We start from the raw sequence: 27,278 nt of genomic DNA on the forward strand, positions 1-27,278 counted from the left end.
ATGACTTAGGACAGTGGTTGTCAAAAGAAAGAAATAATATTTTTAATTTACAAGTAATATTTATTTGCAAAAAAAAAAAGTATAGCATCAAGGTTTGAGGGACATATAGCACAATTCTATGCATGTCTGCTCAGAAGTAAGTCCCATTGAATTCAATGGAACTTACTCCTAGGAATGGGTGTATAGGATTGCAGCCTTAGTTATGTTACCCAGTCTTCACCTGCCCCACTACCTGTTGTTGATAGACTTGGGGAAAAAAATACATCAGAAAAAAGACACTCAAACATTTATCTCCCTAAATTGACACAAATTATAAAATTCCAAATATTCTGGCTGCTGCCACCCTCCCCTCCCCTTCTTTCTCCCTCCTTCTGCCCGCCTCCATTGCCACCCTAAGAACATAAGAACACAAAAAGAGCCCCGCTGGATCAGGCCATAGGCCCCTCTAGGCCAGCTTCCTGTATCTCACGGTGGCCCACCAAATGCCCGAGGGAGTACACAAGAGCCCCCTTTGTACCCCTGGATAAAACTGTACACCGCTCCAAGGCCCTGTGCATTAGAACTGGAAAGAAGATGAACACCATTTCATTTTTCCAAGGAACCTCTTGGTTTCTTGGAGGGCTGGGTTTCCTCAGCTCCCTCCCAACTCTAGGGCTGTGCGGTGGACCAAAGGAACAGCAGCAGCAGCACCTCTTCCAACCTTCCTGGTGCAACTTATCTGGCAGTAACCACATGACATAATACGTCTTAACCCTGAACACTGTCTTGAAAGGATTTGATGGATATGGTGGGGGTATCTGTGCATTAAACAAATTCAGCAATCTCCTTCCCGCAATTCTCCAAAAATGTTGAGTAAAGAATACACAGAAGATGATCCTGTTGGGCTCAGAATACGATCTCACAGATACGGTGAGGGGAGATTTTCAGTAAAAAAAAAAAACTTATGTCATCCTTGGATAAGGGGGGGGGGGAAAGGAGGGACAACTTAGGGGTGTGTGAAATTCTTTGAAAATGACTTACCAGGAATTGTTCTGAGGGAGCAGCATAAAGTCCAAAAGAAAAAGGAGCCATATGCCTTCTTATCTAAGCAGGAAGGGAGATGAAGGTGCTGGTGGAAGCTGCAGGCTTTGTGCAGAGCACAAACTGAACTTCCCAGCAGCAACCCTCACAGGGACCTGTGCACAGGTGCTGAACTTCCACAGCAGCAACCCTCACACGGACCACAATCCCAAAACCACCTTCATTTTCCTGCCTGTTTAGAGAAGAAGCTAAACGGTTACATTTTTTCCTTGCTTTCTGTGGCTGCCTCAGAACATTCACAGACAAGTAAAAGTGCTCCTTCCCCCTGCCTCCTGTGTGCTGCTTCCCAGTCCTGCTCCCCCCACCTCACCCAGCAGCTACTCTTAGACTCTGTCCTGACCTCCCCACCTGCTCACAGCAAGTCCTTCCACAGGACTAATCTAAGCCCAGCCCTTTCTCCTCACAGACCCCACAGCAAACCCCACAGACCACGTTCCCTCACCTCCCACAGTGACCTCCCATATTGACCCCTGTATACGTCAACCCTCTTTCAGGGCCAGTTTAAGGCACAAATTCTACCACTTGCACACATGTATAGATGGCACTTTCTTGTCAATCGCTCTGGTCTGGAAAGGAAAACCAGCAGAGCCTGAGAAGAAGATCCTGCGACTGCCTCAGGGAGAGAGTCTCAGGTGGGCTTCAACACCTACCCAAAATAAGTGAAAAGTTCTGGGTGTGGTTCTTTGAGAACCACCAAGGAGTAAACTTCTGTATCCAACCTGAATCTGTCTTGAATCTGTAAATAGCTGTAAATAAAAGCCTCTACACGCTTTAAAAGAATTTGTGACTGTTTAGCATTGCATCAGGAAAAGAATCCTAAAATCTTTCCATCACCTCCCCACTTGCCCACAGCAAGTCCTTCCTCAGGACTAATCTGAGCCCAGCCCTTTCTCCTCACAGACCTTCTGGCAAACCCCACAGCCCACATTCCCTCATCTCCCACAGCAACCTCCCATATTGACCCCTGTATAATTTGATCCTCTCGTGGATTGAGAACTGGTTGGAGGCCAGGAAGCAGAGAGTGGGTGTCAATGGGCAATTTTCACAATGGAGAGAGGTGAAAAGCGGTGTGCCCCAAGGATCTGTCCTGGGACCGGTGCTTTTCAACCTCTTCATAAATGACCTGGAAACAGGGTTGAGCAGTGAAGTGGCTAAGTTTGCAGACGACACCAAACCTTTCCGAGTGGTAAAGACCAGAAGTGATTGTGAGGAGCTCCAGAAGGATCTCTCCAGACTGGCAGAATGGGCAGCAAAATGGCAGATGCGCTTCAATGTCAATAAGTGTAAAGTCATGCACATTGGGGCAAAAAATCAAAACTTTAGATATAGGCTGATGGGTTCTGAGCTGTCTGTGACAGATCAGGAGAGAGATCTTGGGTTGGTGGTGGACAGGTCGATGAAAGTGTCGACCCAATGTGCGGCGGCAGTGAAGAAGGCCAATTCTATGCTTGGGATCATTAGGAATGGTATTGAGAACAAAACGGCTAGTATTATAATGCCGTTGTACAAATCGATGGTAAGGCCACACCTGGAGTATTGTGTCCAGTTCTGGTCACCACATCTCAAAAAAGACATAGTGGAAATGGAAAAGGTGCAAAAGAGAGCGACTAAGATGATTATGGGGCTGGGGCACCTTCCTTATGAGGAAAGGCTACGGAGTTTGGCCTCTTCAGCCTAGAAAAGAGACGCCTGAGGGGGGACATGATTGAGACATACAAAATTATGCAGGGGATGGACAGAGTGGATAGGGAGATGCTCTTTACACTCTCACATAATACCAGAACCGGGGACATCCACTAAAATTGAGTGTTGGGCGGGTTAGGACAGACAAAAGAGAATATTTCTTTACTCAGCATGTGGTCGGTCTGTGGAACTCCTTGCCACAGGATGTGGTGCTGGCGTCTAGCCTAGACACCTTTAAAAGGGGATTGGACAAGTTTCTGGAGGAAAAATCCATTATGGGGTACAAGCCATGATGTGTATGCACAACCTCCTGATTTTAGAAATGGGTTATGTCAGAATGCCAGATGCAAAGGAGGGCACCAGGATGAGGTCTCTTGTTATCTGGTGTGCTCCCTGGGGCATTTGGTGGGCCGCTGTGAGATACAGGAAGCTGGACTAGATGGGCCTATGGCCTGATCCAGTGGGGCTGTTCTTATGTTCTTATGATCCCTGTTTTCAGGACCAACTTTAAGGCATACATTTTACCACTTACACACATGTATGGATGGCACTTTCTTGTCAATTACTCTGGTCTGGAAAGGAAAACCAGCAGAGCCTGAGAAGACGATCCTGCAACTGCCTCAGGGAGAGAGCCTCAGGTGGGCTTTAGCAGATACCCCAAAGAAGGGGAGGAGGGTCTCTCCGCAGAATGAAGCTCCTGAGTGAGTGTAGAGATGGACTCCTGTGTCAGCATTGGAAAAGGCCACCTCTCCCCCAGCACAGTCCAGAGTCACCCGGATCCTCTTGAGCTTCTGGCTCAGGGACAGAGGAGTGTAAGTGGAATTGATGCGATTAAAAACTTTGAAAACTCCCCGCCTACCCACAGCCCAGATCCCTTCCTGAGGACTAATACGAAACTTGCCCTTTCTGCTCACAGACTTCCTGGCAACCCCCACAGCCCAAATTCCCTCACTCAACACAGTGACCTCCCAGAAGTGTCTCCCTGCAGTGAATCCCTCACGGCCCAGCACAAACTTCCACCAGTCAAATCTCTCAGGATTGTCTGGCAGATCTTGAGGTTTGTCTTCTCGTCTCACACTCTTGCAATCCTCGGACAGGACGAGTTTGGGATGAGCCGTGTCTGGATCCAGAGTCACCTTTGCTGTTGGGTGGAAAGAGACAAGATCAGCCTGGAGACCATCCTGAGGAAATCAGCCTCCTCCCAAATGTGCCCAGTCCTCAGAGAGACCTCCGGAAGCGAGAGGGCGGCCTAGAGCGTCAGTCCTCAGATTGACCACCAGAAACAAGAGAAAAGAAAGAGGGCGGCCTAGAGTATCAGCGCTCCTTTGGAGCGGTCTGGGACTGCTGGAAGCTTACAAGTGGCGCCGAAGGCTCCATCAGGGCCTCAGCTGCCTCCTTCGTTCCCCCCTTTTTTCCCCAAATTCGGAACGGAGGAGGTAGCCGCATGGATGTCATTACTTCTGGGTCACGGGTGGGGGGGTGAAAAAGGGGTGAGGGGCAAGGGGTGTGGGGGGTGGAAAACTAGGGGTTGCCCCAGGCACCGGGACCCCCAGGTACGCCACTGATTCCCCTGCCCCCGTCCTTTCAGCCCCTGCACCATGGCAAGTCCTGTCCAAACTGCCCACCATCTGCCTCCTTACACATCATTCTTCATTACCTGGGAATTGCTCCCTGACCCCCTCTAGAAGGGGTTTCATATCAAAGAATCCCCCGATTCTGCAGGTGAGCTCAGGAGGAAAAGCCACAGGATTCCCAAACGCTTCCTTCTTCCCAGACCTGATGTGGAGAAAAAAAAATCTGATCCCAAAATCAACACAATCAGAGGTTCTGCCACCCAGGACAACACCCCCTTTTCCACCCCTCACCCAGAAGTGCACCCAGAAGTGCACTTCTGCACTTCTTTTGCACCCAGAAGTGCAGTGAAAAGAGGGGATTGCCTGATCAAGTGCTATGGGGTCGCTCAGCAGCAGCACCCGGGAGGTGCCACCCACTTCCCCACCTCCTGGAATGGTGCTCGCCTCCTGGGCACCACTTCTGAGCGACCTCAAAGCGTTCCAGTCAAGCAGCCTTTGTGTCCCTCAGAAGGGGCCTGGAAGGGTCCTCAGAGCCTGAGAAAAGGGAGGAGGTCGTGTCACTTCTCACCACCCTGAAGTTAACCCCCTTCCCTGGTGTTAAAGAGTAGAAGAGCAGAGGCAGTGCTGAGCTCCTGTCAGGTTGTGCACCTGAGCGCTGCCACCGCTCTCCTCCCCTTTAACGCAAGGAGAGGGGGAGGACCTCACGGCCGCATCTGAGGGCCCCTCTCTTCGCCTTTCACAAGAGAGAAGGAACCTTTCAGAAAGTGAATGCGCTCCTGCTGCCATTTTTGGCTCAGCTCTTGGAGTATGGGAGGGGTGTCTCGCGGGGGCGTGTCACAGCAGCACCCCCCCCCAGTGCAGTGCCTGAGGCATTTGTTCTGCTTGCCCCCCTCTAAGTACTCGACTGCATCCAATCTGGAATTCCTGACTGGAACAAAAGGACAGCATGAAGGAGAACAAAGAGTAGAAATCCTGGAGACAGAAGCAGACACTGTGGGTGCTTTGGGGAGGAGGCTTCTCTAGTGATGGCAACATGAATAGAGAATACAGCAGGTACACAAACACCTCAGGGCAAAGTGTCACTGAAGGAACAAAGAGGTCTGGCAGCTCTGCTGCCTGTTCCAAAGAGACAGAATGGTGGAGGGTGGGGAGTCCTACACTCTCTCCCCAGAAGCCCTTGGAGAGCCACATTCTTCACAGCCCTTCCCAGCATCAGGAAGCAAGAAGGGAAAGGAGTGGGATCCACGTACCTCTGCAAGGTCTTTCTAATATCCTGAAAAGAAAAGAAAGAGAACTCAGCACCTCCACAAGGAAGACCCTGGACGGAGATGCTCTCTGGTCCTCCAATGTTCATTTGGCAGAGGACTGTCTTGCACATGCCATACAAGGACTAAGCTTGTAGCAGCTCAGCATGTTACTGGATCCATCACATACCCCAGCACCGGTAAGTCAGCATGCGCGGTTGGAGGGTGGCGAGAGGTAATGGAAATGGGTTGGGGCAGGGGAGGTGGTGGGGTGAAAACAGAAATGGAAGGAGGTGATCAAAGTGGTGGTGGCACAGCTGATATCCAGGCCTCCATCTCATGCTCCAGCAAAATAGCTTGTACAGGTGAGAGCAGATCAGGCACCAGAGGCGTTTCCCTGGAGTAAGAACAAATATTCCTTTACCCAGGGCTTTTTTTCTAATGGAACGCGGGGGGGGTGCAGTTCCGGCACCTTTTTGCAGGGGCCCCTCCCCTTTGGAGGCATTCCAGGAGGGGGGGAGCAAAGTAGAGGCATTCGCTGGGTGGGTGCTGGGGGGTGCAGGGTGGGCAGGCGCCTGGCCCCTGAATGACCGCACAACGACCCCCTCCTGCCCCCATCTCCAAGCTCTCACCTGAGCCCAGCCTGCCTCCCTCCCCCCGTGCTCTGCTTCCCAGCGCAGCTTCCAAGCTGGTGGAGGGCGCGGGGGACACGCGCCAACGCCGAGGAGGAGGAGGACGGACAGCCAGCCAGCCAGGGAGACGGGCTGCAGCACCCACGGAATGCCCAGGTACTGGCTTGGCGGAGGAGGAGGGGAAGGAAGCTGGCTGGTGCAGCCCCGTGCCAATCTGCAGCACGAGCCTAGGCATGTCTACTCAGAAGTGAGTCTCATTGTGCTCAATGGGGCTTGCTCCTGGGAAAGGGTGCATAGCCTTGCAGCCTGAGTAGACAGGCAGAGGAAGGGCTCTGTGGCTGCAGTCCTCTCCACACTTTCCTGGGAGGAAGTCCCACTGCCTCTAGTGGGACTGACTTCTGAGTAGACAGGCACAGGAGGGGCTCTGAGGCTGCAGTCCGGTCCACACTTTCCTGGGAGGAAGCCCCACTGCCTCTAATGGGACTGACTTCTGAGGACACAGGCACAGGATTGGGCCCTGAGGCTGCCATCCTATCCACAGTAAGCCCCATTCACTAAAGTGGACTTCTGAGTAGACATGCATAGGATTGGGCTCTTAGGCTGCAATCCTAGGCACTTTCCTGGGAGTAAGCTCCATTGACTAGAACAAGACTTACTTCAGAGTAGACATACCTAGGATTGGGCTCTTAATCCTGGCAGAGATATATATCTGCACCCGTTTTCACATGCTAAGGGCAGGTGAAAAGGGATTCTATGTGTGTACAACGTGCTGTCCAGCCTTGCCAGAGATCCTCCTCATCCTTCCCCCACAAGCATGCCCTCCGCCAGCCAGCGTTTGCAGCTCCTCTCCAGCAATGCACAGCAGCTGCTCAGGGCAGCAGAGAACATACAATTGCATGCCAAGTGCCTTCCCAAAGACACAGAGTATTCTGATACCTGAATTAAACCATATTTAATCGCTTGTTTGCAAATGTAGCTGTTTCTATGTGCACCTAAGGACCCCTCTCGTGTAAGAATTCCTTTTTTGTTCTTACTCCCACAGTTGCTTAGAGTAATTTTACTACATGGAACTCATGTAAGCCATTTTTCGGAATCCATTCACTGCTTCCTCTCCTCGAAGTAGTGCCACACTACATACTACACGCTACAAGGGCACCTGTACAGTATTTTTCCCCATGTGTAGAAAAAATAGCTAGGAGGAAGGGGATGTGGAGATTGACAGCCCAATCCTATGCATGTCTACTCAGAAGTAAGTTCATCTTTAGGGGGGAAGCACATAAAAAATATTTTATTTCTCCAATAAAAAATGGCTTATAAATAAATAAATAAATAAATAAATAAATAAATAAATAAAAAGATTAACAAGTTGTGAGTTCCTGCACCTGTTTATTTACAAAAAAAGCACTGCCTTTACCAAAAGAAGACCTCTGCAAATGCCACTGTGCTGGGTGCTCAAGCAGTGCAGGTTCACTGGCTGGGGTGGGGGGGGAAGAAGGATAGGATTGGGCAGTACTGTCACTAAGGGGGGGTCACAGCGCAAAGTTTTGCCGGTGCCTGAACATGCTGCGCAAGCCACCCTTCCAGCCATTCTGGGCATCAAGAGTAAAATGGAAGAGACAACTCCATTTTGCTCTAGGTGCCCAGAATGGCTCCAAAAGGGAGGAGGAGGGCCCACTTCCGTGGCACATTCAGGCACCTGCAAAACGTAGCACTGAGACCCTCTGTGAGTTTCTCCTGGTCTATCTCTATTGACCAGGCAGGACGATAACCAACTGACCCTGAGAATTTCCCTACATCTACCTCACGCAGACAGCCAGGGCAATAAACCAATCAACCTACTAAGTAGCTAATGGTTCTATAACACCAACTTAGGCCCAAATCCTAACCCACTTTCCAGCACTGGCATAGCTGTGCCAATAGGACATGTACTGCATCCTGCAGTTGGGGGGGCAGTCACGGAGACTTCCTGAAAGTAAGGGAAAGTTTGTTCCTTTAAATTGAAGCTGCACTGCCTTTATGTCAGTGTTGGAAACTGGGTTAGGATTGCGCCCTGAATGTACAGAATAACAACCCATTATCACAAGGGGATACTTAATGCCAAGCAACTTCTGACCCAACCTGGGGCTTAGTTCTGGCCAGAGGCACTACAGTCAAACAATAGCTGAAACAGGGCATCTATGTAATAATGGATAAATGGCCACCACTGAATTTTGATACATCCCCAACCCCCTCTTGTACTCAGTAAGATACCTCTGTAAAAGTAGTTTTATTTAGGAATTTAACTTGCCCTGGTACCATTCCAGTTAGACTGCTGTAATGCACTATTCCTGCAGCTGCTCTTGACAGCCCAGGCAGCCTGTGGAGCTCAGCAGATCGGACCTTACCTGCAGGAATTCGCTGGCCGGCTGCTGACACTTCTCCTCCATCTCGTGGATGACAATTTCCAGAGAGGAGAGTTCCCTGCAGAGTTTGGCCAGGTGCTCGTCCCTCCTTCTTGCAATCTCCTTCTCCACCTCTTCTATCTGGGCCAGGAGGCATTTCTCCTCTTCTTCCAGGAACTGGTGTATTTGTTGAAACTCAGCCTTGGTCTTTTGTCTCTTTTCTTCTGTTTGGTTCTGCAACAAGTAGATAGGAAGAAATGAATGGCAGACCAAAGAATTCAGTCCAATCCAATGCTTTCCAGGGCCCAGGGCTGCAGTGGCACCAAAATGGCTACCGCTGCATCCCATGGGGCTGGGAAGCAGTGCTGGGGTACTCAGGAAAGGGAGCTTACAGACCTTTACCCCATGTAATCACCAGGAGGCCCTAATAGGTCTCTTTGGACCTGAGCCCACTACTGTGTGGTCACAGATTCAACGATACCCATGTCAGGTCTACTGGGCCGGTAGGGGGGTGAGGGTATAGTGGCAGAGACTGTCACCATCTCCGCCCCCACCTCACTCCCTCCTTCTGCCACACCTTCCCCAGCTCGGACACCACCCCCCTGTCCAGACTTACCACTCCGTCATCTGGCGCTCACCTGGAGTGGTGGGCGGTAGTCTCCTGTCCTCTGCCTGGTGCTGTATCAGCACAGGCTCTTGCTGAGCCCTGGCTCCAGCACTGGACCGGTGCAGACTGCTGCAGGCATGCCTAACGGCACATTTGCAACACTGTGCACTGGTGCTGGGTTGATGCAAGCCCAATTGGATTGGGCTACGAGTCTGTCCTTGCAGAACCATAAGGTCAAACTTGATAGGAAGGGCATTTCTGAGTTTTCACAGAGCTCAGATGAATATTTAGTCATGAAAGAGTTTCCTAAAGACCTGAAAGGGTCCACTTTCAGAGCGGCCGTGCAAAGAAAATGAGGCCATTCCAGCCATGGAGGATTAGAGCAGCAGAGCTGCCTCCTGCCTTGGACTCCTGCATGCTCTATTCCGTGTCTCCAGAAACAGGTTCAGGTATCTTTGAACTTCCCAACAATCGTGACACTTACTAGCAGGTCTTGGCTTTCTTTTTCTGCTTCTGCTTTATAGGTCAGGATTTTTTCTCTTTCTGCCCTCAAAATCTTCAGCCTGCTACTGATCCGATCCTGGTGAGAAATGAAAGATCAAGTTTATTTCCTTTGGAGAGGTGACTGAAATTTGCACACACAAACACAGACAAAAGCTCAGAGACAGACAGGTGGGATCAAGCCTACTGGACAAGGTGTATCTTACTTGCACCAAACTCCTGTATTTTCCAGCAGCCCCCTAAGTCCCTTGGGGGCTTTATCTCATAATTCTAGAACTTCTAAGAACATAAGAACAGCCCCACTGGATCAGGCCATAGGCCCATCTAGTCCAGCTTCCTGTATCTCACAGCGGCCCACCAAATGCCCAAGGGAGCACACCAGATAACAAGAGACCTGCATCCTGGTGCCCTCCCTTGCATCTGGCATTCTGACATAGCCCATTTCTAAAATCAGGAGGTTGCACATACGCTTCATGGCTTGTAACCCGTAATGGATTTTTCCTCAAGAAACTTGTCCAATCCCCCTTTAAAGGCTTCTAGGCCAGATGCCATCACCACATCCTGCGGCAAGGAGTTCCACAGACCGACCACATGCTGAGTAAAGAAATATTTTCTTTTGTCTGTCCTAACCCGCCCAACACTCAATTTTAGTGGATGTCCCCTGGTTCTGGTGTTATGTGAGAGTGTAAAGAGCATCTCCCTATCCACTTAGTCCATCCCCTGCATAATTTTGTATGTCTCTATCATGTCCCCCCTCAGGCGTCTCTTTTCTAGGCTGACGAGGCCCAAACGCCGTAGCCTTTCCTCATAAGAAAGGTGCCCCAGCCCCGTAATCATCTTAGTCGCTCTCTTTTGCACCTTTTCCATTTCCACTATGTCTTTTTTGAGATGCGGCAACCAGAACTGGACACAATACTCCAGGTGTGGCCTTACCATCGATTTGTACAACGGCATTATAATACTAGCCGTTTTGTTCTCAATACCCTTCCTAATGATCCCAAGCATAGAATTGGCCTTCTTCACTGCCGCCGCACATTGGGCCGACACTTTCATCGACCTGTCCACCACCACCCCAAGATCTCTCTCCTGATCTGTCACAGACAGCTCAGAACCCATCAGCCTATATCTAAAGTTTTGATTTTTTGCCCCAATGTGCATGACTTTACACTTACTGACATTGAAGCGCATCTGCCATTTTGCTGCCCATTCTGCCAGTCTGGAGAGATCTTTCTGGAGCTCCTCACAATCACTTCTGGTCTTTACCACTCGGAAAAGTTTGGTGTCGTCTGCAAACTTAGCCACTTCACTGCTCAACCCTGTCTCCAGGTCATTTATGAAGAGGTTGAAAAGCACCGGTCCCAGGACAGATCCTTGGGGCACACCGCTTCTCACCTCTCTCCATTGTGAAAATTGCCCACTGACACCCACTCTCTGCTTCCTGGCCTCCAACCAGTGCTCAATCCATGAGAGGACCTGTTCTCTAATTTCCTGACTGTGGAGTTTTTTCAGTAACCTTTGGTGAGGGACTGTGTCAAACGCCTTCTGAAAGTCCAGATATATAATGTCCACGGATTATCCCACATCCACATGCCTGTTGACCTTTTCAAAGAATTCTATAAGGTTCGTGAGGCAAGACTTACCCTTACAGAAGCCATGCTGACTCTCCCTCAGCAAGTAGTTACTACTTGCTATTACTATTACTTGCTATTAGTAAGAGAATATTACTAATTCTCTTTTAGTAATAGATCCAGTTAGAACTTGTTGAAAACTCTCTCAGGCAGGTCTGGTGCTCAGGTAAAAGCTCAGCCTCAGTCTGACTGCAGTGGATACAGTTAGGAACTATATGTGTACCTGCACTTTCAGTTGTTTGAAATTTTTCCAGCCAGTATTTAGCACCAACTTGGACTGAAGCTCTTTTTCAGTGTGTTCTATTACTTGTATACTAATTTTTCCAGCAGGATGTGATGCCATTTAGCCTTGTTGCTGAGTGCCCTACTTCGGTTTGTGGCAAGTCTAGATGTCCCTGCCTGGTGCTGTCCTGCAGTGGCTGCCCTGGGGCTGGTCAAGCAGAGGGGGTCCTTCAGGGCCCAGCTATCAGTGTCTTTTTCCAGGCCTGGGAGGGGAGGGTTTAGGCTTCACCCACCACCTCCTTCTTCCATTCAGGTGGCATTCTTGGGTCACCCAGGCCTCCTTCCTCCTCCAGACGCATGTGGCCTCTGGGACGCATCTCTGCAGACGCGTGTGGCCTCTGGGACCCCAAGTGCCTCTGGGAACTAAGTGCCAGGTAAACTGAGAGTTTAGCATCTGGGCGAGTTCAGCAGCAGGGCGAGGAGGCCAGGGTCCCATATACTGCCCTTCCTCTTCCCTTGAGAAGAGGCTGTTAACCAGTGTAGGGTTTTTTAAAAGTACCCCTTAATAAAACAACAACAACAACAAAAAAGCTATGCAGTCAGACAGCCAGCAGCAGGGTGGGGGCTATCCAGTGTTCGGTATCGAGTGCCACATGTATGATTATATGCCTCTGGGGCAAAAGTCATGGGTGTGTCCTCGGTGCAAGGAGTTCCAGGGTCTCAGGGAACGCGTCCGCTCCCTTGAAGCCTTGGTGGGCGACCTGGAGAAGCGCAGGCAGGCAGAGGAGGACCGTGGGGAGACTTCCAGGGACGATCAGGCTTCGTCCCAACCTCAGGCATGCAGCTCCTCAGCTGCCCGGGTGGGAAGTCTCGGGGCTGGAGGGCGTCATCCTGGAGAGGAGGGAAACAATCCCCTAGGGGGGACCCCTTCTCCAGGGGATGGGCCCGTATCTGAACGCACTCAGGATACTCCTCGGTGGGAGGGGGGTTGGGGGCTTCTTGTAGTGGGGGATTCGATTATTAGAAACATAGAGAGGGGGGTTTGCGACGGATGTGAAGTTCAGTCATGCCACACAGGCACCATCCCCTTTCCACCTCTAGGGGTCCCTTGCAGAGGCATCCAAGTCTGATTAGAATTTTTGGACTGCCCAGGATGTTCCTGGACAGTTTCCAACACTGGGCTGCTGTTCCAGCTAGGAAAGCAGTGGGAGTGTGCCCTGAATTCAGGCTTGGTTGCTCTGGGGCCAGTGGTGTAGCTAAGGAACACATAGCCCGTTGTGAAGCTCAAAATGATGCCCCGGAAGTGATGTCACAACTGAAAGTGACTTCCTGCCTGGACTTTTAAAAAGTGAAAATTGGGGGGAAACCTGCTTCCCCCCCACAGCAGCTCTCCACCCACTTACTCTGCCACCTCCCCCCAGCCAGTAGCATAGCTAAGGCATGTACCTGCTACCTGGATTCAAAGTAGATTTGTAGTCCCCCCTCCAAGACAAAATCAAATTTAATTAAGAAAATAAATACAGAGTGCCCCTGATTGGTTTGAGACAGTGTGCTGGGGTGAAGGGGGATGGTGATTCTGGGGGAGTGCTGGAGTGCTGGGGGACTTCAATGTTCATGCCGAGGCCCCTGCGGTAGGTGCAGCTCAGGATTTCATGGCTGCCATGACAACCATGGGCCTGTCCCAGAAGATCTTGGCCCCGACACATACTGCAGGACACGTGTTGGACCTGGTGTTTACAGCTGGGCACGGGGGCAGTGATCTGGATGTAGAGGAGATCAAGATCACTCTGTTGTCATGGACAGATCACTTCCTGGTAAGGTTTAGGCTGGTTGCGACTTCCTACCTCCGCAGAGGCGGGGGACCGTTTTCTATGGTCCGCTCCCGGAGGCTAATGGATCCTGAAGGTTTCCTGAGGGCTCTGGGGGATTTTCCCACTGCCGAGACTGGCACCTCATCTGAGGCCCTGGTTGACCTCTGGAACGGGGAAATGTCCAGGGCAGTGGATGAGATTGCTCCAGAGCGACCTCTGCCACGTCGCAGACTCGGAGCAGCTCCTTGGTTTACTGAGGAGCTGCGAATGATGAAACGGCAGGGCAGGCGTCTAGAGCAGGGGTGCCCAAACCCCGGCCCGGGGGCCACTTGCGGCCCTCGGGGACTCCCAATCCGGCCCGCAGGGAACTACCAGTCTCCAATGAACCTCTGGCCCTCCGGAGACTTTCTGGAGCCCGCACTGGACCGACGCAACTGTTCTCAGCATGAGGGTGACTGTTTGACCTCTCGCATGAGCTGTGCTACAAGGGCTACTTGCTGTTTGACATCTGTGATGCAGCAGCAGAGGCAAAGGAAACACGGCTTGCTTTGTGCAAGGCTTTTTATAGGCCTTGCACGATTGCAAGACCTTCATTCAATCATATAAGTTCCATCTCTAATATATTCATTTATGTAAATTTATTCAAATTTTATTTCTGGCCCCCAGCACAGTGTCAGAGAGATGATGTGGCCCTCCTGCCAAAAAGTTTGGACACCCCTGGTCTAGAGCGACGGTGGCAGAAAACTCGTGATGAATCCGATCGGACACGGAGTAGAGCTCATTATAGAGCCTACTCCGTGGCGGTGGTAGCAGTGAAGAAATCATTCTTCTCTGCTACCATTGCATCTGCTGATAGCCGTCCGGCAGAGCTGTTCTGTGTGTTGCGGGGCCTCCTCCATCAGGCCCCACCAGTGGACCAGAAGGAATACACGGTCAGCCGCTGTGACGTGTTTGCGCAACATTTTGCAGATAAAATCGATCGCATTCGTTACGACTTGGATGCCACATTGACAATGTCTGATGATGTCCCCCTGGCAACTGCTTGTCCAGTGTTGTGGGATTCTTTTCAGCTTGTGCAGCCTGAGGATGTGGACAAACTCCTTTGGAGTGTGAGGCCGTCTACTTGCCTGTTTGACCCTTGCCCAGCTTGGCTGATAAGAGCTACCCGGGGTGGACTGGCTGAGTGGACGGGGAGGGTGGTCAACTCTTCTTTGGGGGAGGGGACGTTGCCACCTGCTTTGAAGCGGGCGGTGGTTTGCCCCCTCCTGAAGAAGCCCTCCCTGGATTCCACTGTGTTGAACAACTATCGGCCGGTCTCCAACATCCCGTTTCTGGACAAGGTAATTGAGCGGGTGGTGGTGGCCCAACTCCAGAGTGTCTTGGATGAAGCGGATTATCTGGATCCTTTTCAATCTGGTTTCAGGCCGGGCTTTGGGACGGAAACTGCCTTGGTTGCCTTGGTGGATGACCTACGCCGGGGACTGGACAGGGGGAGTGCATCCCTGTTGGTCCTGCTGGACCTCTCAGCGGCTTTCGATACCATCGACCATGGTATCCTTCTGGGCCGATTGGCCGAGCTGGGAGTTGGAGGCACTGTTTTGCGGTGGTTCCGCTCCTACTTGGAAGGTCGGTCCCAGATGGTGGTGCTGGGGGATGCCTGTTCGACCCCCTGGCCCTTGAAGTGTGGGGTGCCACAGGGTTCAATTCTGTCCCCCATGCTATTTAATATCTACATGAAACCACTGGGAGAGGTCATCCGGGAGTTTGGAGTGGGGTGTCATCAATACGCTGATGACACCCAGCTTTATCTCTCCTTTCCTCCAGACTCCAGGGTAGCGGTTGAGGGCCTGGAGTGCTGTCTGGAAGCAGTGAGGATCTGGATGGGGGCTAACAAGCTGAAATTAAATCCGGACAAGACAGAGGCTCTCCTGGTTCGGAAATCCTCAATGCAGGTGCTGGATTATCGGCTTGCTCTGAATGGGGTTGCACTCCCTCTGAAGGAGCAGGTCCACAGCTTGGGGATCCACCTGGACTCGCAGCTGCTCCTGGATTCCCAGGTGGCGGCTGTGGCTAGGGGGGCCTTCACTCAGCTTCGGCTGGTGCGCCAGCTGCGTCCGTACTTGGATCGTGCAGACCTGGCCACGGTGATCCATGCTACGGTGACATCGAGGTTAGATTATTGTAACGCGCTTTATGTGGGGCTGCCCCTGAAGACGGTTCGGAAACTGCAATTAGTGCAGAATGCGGCGGCCCATGTGGTCACTGGAGCTAGGCGGTTTGACTCTGTCAGTCCGCTTCTCCGGGGGCTACATTGGCTGCCCATTCGTTTCCGGGCCCAATTCAAGGTGCTGGTTTTGACCTTTAAAGCCCTATACTGCTCTGGGCCAGGCTATCTTAGAGATCGCCTACTCCCATACAATCCGGTTCGTCCTCTCAGGTCATCAGAGAAGGCCTTTTTACAAGTGCCGCCGCCTAAGGAGGTACATGGGGCGGCAGCAAGAAATAGGGCCTTCTCAGTAGTGGCACCAACGTTGTGGAACTCCCTTCCCCTTGACTTGAGAATGGCTCCCTCTCTGGAGACTTTTCGGCAAGGCCTGAAGACCTTGTTGTTTAATCAAGCCTTCTGACTTCATGGCCTTTTTAACATCTTTTATACATCTTTTAGTTGCTTTTTACAGGCTTGATTCCTCTAAGTACTGCTGTCTTATGCTCTTTTATTCTGACTTTTATCTGACTACTGTTTTTATGGGTTCTGCTAATGTGTTTTTTAATGTGTTCTTATCTGTTTGTGAAATTATGTTTTAATCTGTTTTATATGTTGTTAGCCGCCCTGGGTCCCTTTGGGGAGAAGGGCGGGATAGAAATAAAGTTTTATTATTATTTACTATTATTATTATCCCTCTGCTTAATACAAGAGGAACACCACTTGATAGTGCCTCTTTACCCAGTTAGCAGGGTAACTGTATATATGATACATGGGAATGAGAGCTGTTTCATATTAATACCTTATTGGTTCCATGCTTATCATGATAACATTGCAAAATGTCAATTACATAATAACATGTCATTGCCTCTCAGAACAATTAGTCTCATAGGTCCGTTTTTAGTTTAAAAATCCACTTTTTGTTCCATTAGACAGTTGAGTTTTCATTTTCTGGTTAAATGGCCATAACTTTTGAGAGAATAGAGATATTCCAATGCGGTTTGTTTCATTGCATTCTGCATGAAATGAGCTTTCCAAGGATATATGATGGTATTATTCATACATACAAAAATTTTCACAATTTTGGCCCCAAGTGTGAAGCTCAGCTTGTTGCCCCCCTTAAGCTTGATGCCCAGTGCAACTGCTACCCCCTGCACCTCCTTAGCTACGCCACTGCCTGGGGCAAATCTGGACATGCAAGAGTCCCATTTGTAGTAGGCCAAGAGTTTAATTTAAAGTGGAAAATTCTAATTTCTGTATTTGGCAGTGTGGCCTGGAGGCAGGGCCACCTCATCCAGGAGGCCAACTGAAGCAGTCGCCTGACGCAGCAGGTCGGTGGGGGACAGAGAGGAGGGGAAATGTGGAGGGGAGGAGAGTCCTGAGCCAGAACATAAGAGAGCCAAAGAAGCAGAAGCTGGTACATTATTGTGTAAGGAAGGAGCACTTTGCATGCAGGCTCAGGCACTAGTTGGTCTTGGACCAGCCCTGTCTGCAGGGGGGAATCACGTGTTATAGCATTTTGCAAAAAACAAGCACATGCTTTGGGTCAGACTGAATCCAGGTATGTGTTGAATGTGACAACCTCCCAGTCATGGAGGTGTGTGATTCTGTTTGTTTCAAGGAAGAATTGGATGTGGGGAGTCAGGCATAGGCAAACTTTGGGTCTTTTAGCAGGCGTGCTCCTGCAGCTCTGCCCCTTCTCCCCTCCCCCATCAAGACCCTCAGCTCTTTCCTACCTTGTACTCTTGGCAAGCCTCCTCCTGAGGAACCACTTTATGGCTTTCATGCTCCTTGGATGTGACACACACCAGACAGATGGGGGCTTGGTGGTCCTTACAGAAGAGCTTCAGGGGCTCCTGGTGCTTCTCACAGACCCGCTCCGCTTCTCTGGCCCCCCCTTGCCCCCCAAAACGGAGCTTCCTGGCGATCTCCACCACGTTCTTCAGTGCCCGGTTTGGGATGAGGCTCTTTCTCTGAGCTGTTTCTCTGCACTGGGGACAGGAGACCACCAGAGCATCATCTCCCTCCTCCTCCTTCCCCCAGCTCAGGGCCAGGCAGGCTCTGCAGAAGTTGTGCCCACACTCCGCGATGGTCACCGGGTCCCTGAAATACTCCAGGCAGATGGGGCAGGTGGCTTCCTCACAGAGGTCCTGGATGTCCCCCGCAGCTGCCATGGCTCCTGGCACAGGAAAGTCAGAATCACTTTCGTTTCCTCCCCTTGAGTCTGCAGGGGGAGTTTCCCTTCCTGGAACTGACTCACAGAAACAACTTGTGCAAAGCAGCAGGATGAGCTTCAAGGGGCTCCTGCTTGGGAAAGCTCTTTGGGGACATCAAGGGGCCTGATCAGCACCTCCTTGGCAGAATCTGTTTCCCCTGGAGTGAGATTTAACCCTTTCCAGCCTGAAACGACTCTGAAAGCTGCTGACTGAAGCAGAGCAGCAGGATCCCAGGAAGCCCCTCCTGTCCATAGACACCCTGCAGATTTCTGGTGCCAGACACAATGCAAAGAGGAAGGAGCCCCCCACAGCCCTCCCCAGGAGACCCCAAACATGGTGGGTCTCATCAGAAGTCCCCTCTGAAGTGGGATGTTTGGCCTGGATCTCCTCCCGGATCCTCTTTGGGGCTCTTTGCAGAGAAAGGAGCCTCAGCCTGAGTTCAGCCCCTTCTGCATTCCGGATCTTGCTCTGGGCACCCAAAGGATTACCCAAAGGAGAAGCAAGAGGGGATCAGACTCGGACCCCGAAAAGTCCTCCCCCTTCTTGAGCAGTGATGGTATAACCTGCTCAACGCCTGAGCTGCAGCTCCTCTCCAGGAAGAATAGAGAGTTCGACCAGGTTGGCATCAATGGAGGCCTGCAAACAGACTGGCCCAGGGGTGCCCAAACCCCGGCCCTGGTGCCACTTGCGGCCTTCAAGGACTCCCAATCTGGCCCACGGGGAGCCTCTAGTCTCCAATGAGCCTTTGGCCCTCCGGAGACTTGCTGGAAGCTGACTGGCCCGATGCAACTGCTCTCAGCATGAGGGCGACTGTTTGACCTCTCGTGTGAACTGTGGGATGAGGGCTCCCTCCACTGCTTGTGCCTTCATGTCTGTGATGCAGTAGCAGAAGCAAAGGAAAGACCAGTCTTGCTTTGTGCAAGGCCTTTTATAGGCCTTGAGCATATGGCTCAAGAACTTCATTCATTCATATAAGTTCATCTTTAATATATTCATTTATGTAAACTTATGTAAATTTATTCAAATTTCAAATTTATATTAATTCTTTCTTCCCCCCCCCCCGACACAGTGTCAGAAAGCTGATGTGGCCCTCCTGCCAAAAACTTTAGACACGTCTGCCATAGCCAGTTGTCTTCACATCCAGGTACAACTTCAGAGGAATGAAATCAAGGAAATCAATGTAAGAGTGATTTTAGTTTTTATTTTGTCATGTCCTACATTTTGGGGTGCTTGTCCTCTTTTGCGGTTATGACATCAGGTCACCCTGTTCTAGCTACGCTAGTGGGGAACAGCAGCATTTGGTACATCACCTCAGACACCAGGAGGCCTTGGACCAGCTCTGGCTCTGGGGTTAACTACTAGACATTCAGTCTTGGACCTTCGCCGAGGCCTTCTAAGGGGTGTCCCCGAAACTCCCACTCATTAACTCCTCTTGAGCGACATGCCAAGATGCAGGAGCCCAAGAGGAAGGCAGTGCAGAGAAGGCAAAAAACCTGCGTTCCCCAGGGGCCAATGTGGGTTCAGCAGGGAAAAATTCCTTCTCGGCTCCAACTCAGGCAACCGGCTACGCCTGCGCTGCCTGGTTAAATGGTGGGTGGGCACTCTCTCAGCTAGATTTACTAAGGCCTAATAGAAAGCTCACCTGTTCCGTCTTGTCCTTTACTGGGACCTTCCAAGGGGTGGCCCCTTGTTCAGGTTTACCTGAGGACTGTACTGCTGGAACAAATGGGGGGCAGGGCACTCCTTCAGCTAGACTTGAGCAAGGCCCAGCAGAAAGGAAGGATTTTCATGGAAGTTATCCATCTGTGTGCGGGCTGTGCCACTAAGTGTGTTATAAGGGCTCAGTCCTACAGCTTAATCCTATTTTGTAGGAGCCCCAATAGGATAGCTGCAGCAATACCTACTGTGGCTAATGACTCAGCAGGAGGTCTCCTCAGGGTAAGGGATGTTCCCTTATGTTGAGGAGACTCTGGCTGCTTCCTTGGCCCAGACAGCCCCTATATATTGGCTGGTGCAGATTTGAGTAGCCCGTGGTATGGCTCTCAGGTGCGGGAGGGGGGATGGGATATAGAAGCAGCCTCTGCTGCCATCCCCACCCCCCGGCCACCTTTCCCTACCAGGGCCACCCCTGGACTGCCTTATTTTGTTATAAGGGCTCAGTCCTACAGTTTAATCTTATTGAGGCTCCTGCCCTGTGTACAATGACACCAAAATGGCCGCAACTGTACCTACTGGGGCGAAGGACGCATTCCCACCCCCAAGGCCACCCCTGGGCCGCCCTCTTCACCTCCCCCCAGCCTGGCGGCCGTGTGGCTGGAACATGTCACGTTAGCGGCTGCCCAAGAGCCCCCATCCGCCGGAAATGGCCGGGCATTGGATGGGGCTTCTAAAACGATGGACTCACTCTTGACTCAGGGCGGTTGTCACGGCCATTGTCCTCTCCTCTGGCTTTGGGGCTGAACCTGCAGGGAAAAGAGAGAGAATCAAGTCAGGTCTAGGTCACCATGGGAACATGCCAGAGCAGTGAGGGGCACTGCTGCCCATGGCAAGAGAGAACATTGGCCAGCAGGACAATGATGGACAAAGTCCCAGTACTGTCTTCCAGGAATGTCTGTGGAAGTAAAGAGAAAATGAAGTAAGCAGATTTCCAGGGAGGAGGAGAGGGACCTGGCAGAACCATCCAATCTCCAAAATGAAGACTTTTCTTTCGTAGTGCTCACCATCATGGGTCCTGAGCTCCTGTGTGCTTCCTCCTCGAACGCCTGCCATGGTTGCCTGGGTCCTCTCTGTCCATTGCGTCCTAGAGAAGGTGGACTGGAAATGAAGAAAAAAGAACCCTTGTGTCAAATGCATGGACAAGATGGGATGGGGGTGTGCGACTGGGACAGAGTCTGCCTCATGAAGTGATACCCACCAAGGGACTTCTCTTGAGTGTGGCTGCACAGACCCATTTGCGTAGCCCATTCGGGCTCCCCCTTGGACACCTCCCTGGCCTTTCAATGGGAGAAGGGACCTGGAAGGAAGAGCACCCCCTTGTGAAGTGGGTAATCGAGAGCAGCTGTTCGTATGGGCATCTCCCACTGGTCACGGCTTTGTCCAGGCACCCTGCTTCGCTGCGTGGGTCCTTTCAAACATCCCACCTGTTGAATGGGCTGGCAAAGACAGAGGGGTGCATCACATCACCAGTTGACAATGCCTTTGTCAGGCACTGTCATCAGGGGAAGAGGGAGCTCTTGAGAGCTACTCACCCTCCAGGGTGGGATGAGGTGCCGGGTGACAGCCCAAGACCAGGACTGTCTCCAGTGCATCGCTGGCCGCTCAATGGAACATGGACCTGGAAAGAATAGAGATCCCTCTTCCATGTTAAATGAGGGGGCAAGGGGGCTTACCCATCCTTACCTGATCACAGCCATCCTCACCTGGGATGTGCTTTCTGACTGCCCAGAGGTGACTGAGCTAAGCTGAGGCAGGCTGTGATCAGGTAAGGCTGGGTACCCAAGAGGGGGTACTATGACCCGGGGGGCAGGTCACACTGAGAGGGTTGCAGGGTCGAGGTGGGGGAGTTGCTAGCTTGATTCAGCATGATAAAACAAAGTGGTTTAGTTGCTTGGCAACCCTCTGAGCATACCTAGGGATGGAGGACTGAATTCTTTTTGTGGCCTCACATGGTTTTGAAAAGTGAGTCAAAGAAAACCTAAGCATGGTGGGGACAGCTGCAGAGGTATGGGGTGCAAGCCTGGCGGTCCCCATCTCATGTGCAGTGGGCTCCTTGTCCATGGACCCAGGGGGGCCTTCTAGGCATGACTGGCGGAGACCTCCAAGGGGAGAAATGGCAGCTCCCACACGCTCCACCTTCTCCTCTGGTAGCTTCTTGTCCTGCATGTAGCTAGTTCTGCTCCTCAAGGCATGCGGGCACATCGCAGGGTGTGGAGCTGCAGCCGTCCCATGTGTGGTTTGGATGGCAGCCCAAGGACAATGCCCCCCTGATCTCCAGTCCTCCAGGCCTCTTGCATTGTTGTAGTGCTCAGGCCTGATGCCCTGGTGTAGGCAATGGCATCAGACGATGCTCCAGGTCGTGCCATCCCTGGGGGCATGAGCTTGGGCGAGTGGGGACTGTGGGTTTCTGGGAACTTGGGCTGGCAGGGGAGAGGATGGTTGGCTCACCAGCTGGCTTCTTGTCCTGTGCCAGGCTCTGTGTCTGCGCCTTCCTCCATGCATCCCGCAGGGGGATCAGGCTGGGTCTGGGGTGGGGGCCCGGGGTCCCACCCATACTTACCTGATTGCATCCAATCTTACCTGGGAGGAAACTGAGCTATGCTCTGGCAGGGTGAGCTTTTTTATAAGAGGTGGTGTTATGACCTGGGGGACGACAACGCATCATTATGAAGTTGATAGTGGGAGGAGACTTGCTCACTTTCATTGTGATTAAGCAAAATCGCTGGGAAACCCTTTCAGCATATCTGGTGAAGCAGGACAGAAGGTTTTTGTGGCCAGGCATATTAGTTCACAAAGCTGTTTACATTGAGATAAATTGATAAATAGTTCTCTGTCCCCAAAGGGCTAACATTCTCACAAAAAGAAAACAACACTGGATAAAAAGGGCACGACTGAGGGTGAAAAGATGTGAAAACACATCTGCAAGAGGGATCTGAAGGCCTTAGGAGTGGACCTCAACAAGTGGGAAACCCTGGCCTCTGAGCGGCCCGCTTGGAGGCAGGCTGTGCAGCATGGCCTTTCCCAGTTTGAAGAGACACTTGGCCAACAGTCTGAGGCTAAGAGGCAAAGAAGGAAGGCTCATAGCCAGGGAGACAGGCCAGGGACAGACTGCACTTGCTCCCAGTGTGGAAGGGATTGTCACTCCCGAATTGGCCTTTTCAGCCACACTAGACGCTGTTCCAGAACCACCTTTCAGAGTGCAATACCATAGTCTTTCGAGACTGAAGGTTGCCAACATAATCTCTGTCCCCAAAGAAGTTCTCTGTCCCCAAATGGTTCTCTGTCACATTCTCACAAAAAAGAAATCAACAGAACGGCCACTGGAAACAGGCCACGACTGCGGGTGAAGAGGGACAGTTGCTCCTCTCCTGCTTTAAAAGGTGCCCCTTTGCCAGAGGCACCAAAATAAATTTTATCAGGGGGTACGGTGTTGTTTGGGGCCCTTTCCCAAAGGGGGAGAGGAGGGGTGGTGTAGAGCAGGGAAAACACAGCTGGAAAAGTTTTTGGATCCCAGGTCTATTGGGCTTCCCAATGTGTAGCCCAGGTCTAACCCCCTTCCCCCAGGCACTCCTCCCCCTGTGTTTTACGCATAGGGTACAAATTAGCCCCAAACCCCCTCTCAGAGGCCCTGCTCTTTGCCCAATTAGCAAGGGTAAATAGTATCTTGTGCATGTTTGTTCATGCAATGTAGCTGCCACTAATTTTAGTGGGCCTGACTCCCCAGTAAGTAGATAACTGTTTGAAAGAGTAGGAAGGGGGGAAGGGGCCACTTGCACGGCACGATTAGGCTCCCTGCAAAACTTACTGCTTTGCTCCCCCCCTTAGCTATGCTACTGGAGAATGACGGCATTTGGCACATCACCTCAGAAACCAGGAAGCCTTGGGCCAGCTCTGGCTCTGGGATTAACTACTATACATTGAGTCTTGGGGAGGCCAGAGTGCCAGATGCTCCTCCTAAACCTGAATAGGGGTTGAACACACATGTATGATTCCTATTTCAGTGCTCAAAGGTTCTCACACCCCTGAAAAAAAAAATCCTGTTGAAATATATTTTAATGCGACTGTACCGGCCCTAGAAATAGCTTTTGAACATTTGCCCAAGTCTTCAGTGCACCTACATCCTGCTCTGCGACCAGGTCTACAGACCTACAAGGCTGAACAGAGGTAAGCCAAGTCCCATGTCAATGTTTGTCCAGGGCTGGGGATCCAATGAATACAACAGGGTTTTGTAGTAGAAACTCACCTACCTACCTCCATGGAGACCAGCAAGTGCACTATCATGTTGCAATAATTACAGATTTTGTATCAATTCAGCTTAACAAACCTTGGAGGAGGAGGAGGAAGATCTCTTTTTATAAAATTTTGCTTAGTCTGAGGGAGAGAGAGGAAGTGCAAAAGCATCCTTTTAAAAAAAAAGTTCTTTGTGTGGGGAAGAACATGAGAAAAATATCCACAAGGTGGCAAAGGCACTTTCTCTGTTGTTGCTTTGGGACCCTCAACTAGAGTTGATCCAAGATTTCCTGGGGCCTGAGGTGGTCAGCCAAAGGCTGTCCCTCCTTTCACTGGTGAGGCAAGTGAGGAAGAGTGGAGGAGGGCGAGGGTGCTACCAAGAGTCTCAACACCACCACTTTCCTCTCCATTTTCCTCTTTCCTCTGCACCTCCTACTTTCCTCTGCACCTTCTCTTCTGTTCTGCCTCCCATCTCCTTTTCCAATTCAGGGAATGAGCGCAGCAGCAGCAGCAATGGAGGAGAGTGGGCAGATGGGGGAGGGTTCTCTCCTGGGGGCTCCTGGAGAGAAAGTGCAGGACTCCCCACCCTCCAGTGTTGCACTTGGGGCCTCTCTTTGGAACATTCAGTCTGCATATAGAGCAGGGCTGCCAGACCAAATGCTGCCTACCTCACTATCAAGAAATGGATGGTAGAAGTTACCCCTCTGAACCTGAGGGACCTGCCCGTGTCCTGTGTCTAGTATTAGCCGCTCGCTTGACTCTGCCCCCCTCCCCAAAATCACATCTTTTAAAAGGACTGGTGGCTTCTGACAGGTGACAGCTGGTCTTTTGCGTAAGCCATGTTGCAATTTGTGGAGGAGGGAGTGTGGGAATAGGGAGAGCGATAGGGAGAGTGGCCCACCAGATGCCTCAGGGAGCACACAAGACAACAAGATACCTGTATCCTGTTGCCACTTCCTTGCACCTGGCATTCAGACACAGGCTCCTTCTCAAACCAGGAGATTGCATACCATACTAGCTTGTAGCCTCTAATGAACTTTTCCTCCATGAATCTGTCTAATTGCCTTTTAAAGACATGTAGGTCAGATGCCATTCAGGCCACACCACATCCTGTGGCAAGGAGTTCCACAGATTAATTATAAGGTAATTAATTACATTCACATCTGCTCTGGGTGAACCACGTAAGCAGAATCTTGACCAACAGGCCACTTCGGTGAGGCGGTGAGGCGATCGTGCTGTCGTCAGCCAGCTCCAGCATGTGGAAGGCTGGACATGTGTGTGGGGACAATCTTTGGCATCTCACTCCATTAACACCTATGCTCCACTCTCTGAGACCTGCCTCTGATGCCTCCAGCTCTCTTATTAGAACCCTCCCCCTGGCTTTAAATGGCCAGTAGCTCCTTGCAGCCTTGATCTGCAAGCCTTGACCTTGCAACTGCATTGCAAGAAGCAGACCCCCCCCCCAATCTTTCCCCAGGGCTGTGAAAGCCACATGTTCCCAGGAGGGGGTGGTACAGGCATCTCTGCAGCTTGCAGGGTCTTCCCTGTCCTTCTCTAGGAAGGAGAGAGCTCTGTCTGTTTAACCCCTTCAGCAGTTCTTGGGCTAGAAAAGTAGGGAGAGGAGATGGGTGGAGAGCGGGGAGGGAACCAAGATCAAAGTGGCCCTTTGCGTCATGTGCAGCTTTGGGGTGGACTGTTGCAGTAGCCCGGCTTTCAGTTCGAATCCAGTGCCATTAAGCTTGGTGGGCACCGCACCAGCAATGCATGCAGTGCCATCAGGTTGTACAACGAGATGCCCCCACTGAATGCATTTCAGCAGGATCGAGCCATGCACCCCACTTTCCCTGGAAAAGAGCATATACATCCCATTGCAGGAGACCAGAAAACATGTTTCCACCTCCCCAGGGAGCATAGCCACCAGCCATCCATGCGCTCATCATGAGACCTCTATAGATGGTCCAAATATCACCCGCTGAGCATTTCACCTTACATCTTTTTCCTTATCAGAGTTTTCCAATGTGACAATGAAGAAGGAAGAAGAGGAGCCCTGGATCTTAGAGGAAAATGAAAAACTCCCAGTGCCATCTTCAGGTAAGGAATGGGTTCATCTGGCCAGCCTAAGGATGAAGCAACTGAATGATGCAGCAGGAAATACCTGATTTGTGTCACCTGTGCTATCAGCACACTAGACTCTCAGCTTTATCTCTCCTTTCCCCCTGATTCTGAGGAGGCGGTTGGGGTCCTGGATCACTGTCTGGAGGCGGTTAGGGGCTGGATGTGGGCGAACAAGCTGAAATTAAATCCGGATAAGACAGAGGTGCTCTTGGTTCGGAAATCCACAGCTCGGGTGCTGGACTATCGTCCTGCTCTGAATGGGGTTGCACTCCGTCTGAAGGAGCAGGTTCGCAGCTTGGGGGTTCTCCTGGATCCACAGCTGCTCCTGGAGTCCCAGGTGGCGGTGGTGGCCAGGGGGGGCTTTTGCTCAGCTTCGGCTGATTCGCCAGCTGCGACCGTACCTGAGCTGCGCGGACCTGGCCACAGTAACTCATGCCCTAGTGACATCTAGATTAGATTATTGCAATGCGCTCTACATGGGGCTGCCTTTGAAGACGGTCTGGAAATTACAACTAGTACAGAACGTGGTTGCTGGAGCACGTCGGTTTGACTCTGTCGAGCCGTTGCTCCGGCAGCTACACTGGCTGCCGGTTCTGTTCTGGGCCCAATTCAAGGTGCTAGTTTTGACTTTTAAAGCCCTTTATGGCTCGGGTCAGGGGTATTTGAGGGACCACCTCCTTCCCTACAATCCTGCCTGTGCTCTTAGATCATCTGGGGGGGCCCTTTTGACTGTGCCGCCACTAAGTGGTGAGAGGGGCGGCAGCCAGGAAGAGGGCCTTCTCGGTGGTGGCCCCCGAACTGTGGAATACCCTCCCCTTAGAACTGAGAACTGCTCCCTCGTTGCTAACGTTTCGGCGTGGACTGAAGACCTTTTTATTTCAAAAAGCTTTTAATTGTTGACAGGCTGGCTGGCGTTCTTGCTTCTTGCTTTTTATATGAAAATCCACGGGGTTTGTTTTTAGATTTTTTAATTATAGTAAATTGTTTTTAATGATGGTTTTTCATGTGTACTTTTAAATTGTAAGCCGCCTTGTGTGCCCGTTGGGCAAAAAGGCAGGGTATAAATTAATAAAATAATAAATAAATAATGAATGAATGGGCTCAAATGTTCAGGACTTCTTCAAGCATCAACACAGCCCAAGAAATAAAACACACATTTAAATGGACCCCCATTCCCCCACCCCAGAAGCACAACTCTGCTTGTATTTGGTCAACTGGGCCAGAGGCTCTCATGGGATCAGAGGCTGACTGCAGGCCGGATAGAGGCTCACTGTGGGCCGCATCTGGCCCCTGGGCCAGAGTTTGGAGACCCCTGCACTAGAGCAAAACAGGCATAGGCAACCCAGAATGGCTCCAAAGAGGAGGGGGAGGGGCCGCTTGCACAGCGTGGTGAGACTCCCTGCTAAACTTAGAGCTTTTGCACCCCCTCTAGCTA

General features: G+C 51.3%; 1 protein-coding gene across 1 annotated transcript; it reads right to left on the reverse strand.

The window, feature by feature from the left end:
- Window positions 1–17: 17 nt before the first annotated feature.
- LOC136640449 (zinc finger protein RFP-like) lies at window positions 18–17,743 on the reverse strand. The gene is made up of 6 exons (XM_066615595.1): window positions 17,303–17,743; window positions 9,686–9,781; window positions 8,598–8,828; window positions 5,588–5,610; window positions 4,421–4,539; window positions 18–3,904 (listed from the first exon to the last, which is right to left on the reverse strand). The coding sequence occupies exons 1-6, from the start codon at window positions 17,738–17,740 to the stop codon at window positions 3,384–3,386; spliced, it is 1,428 nt and encodes a 475-aa protein (XP_066471692.1). The 5' UTR covers window positions 17,741–17,743; the 3' UTR covers window positions 18–3,383.
- Window positions 17,744–27,278: the final 9,535 nt, after the last annotated feature.

This window comes from Tiliqua scincoides, chromosome 2 (genome assembly GCF_035046505.1).
Source record: "Tiliqua scincoides isolate rTilSci1 chromosome 2, rTilSci1.hap2, whole genome shotgun sequence".
Taxonomy (NCBI): domain Eukaryota; kingdom Metazoa; phylum Chordata; class Lepidosauria; order Squamata; family Scincidae; genus Tiliqua; species Tiliqua scincoides.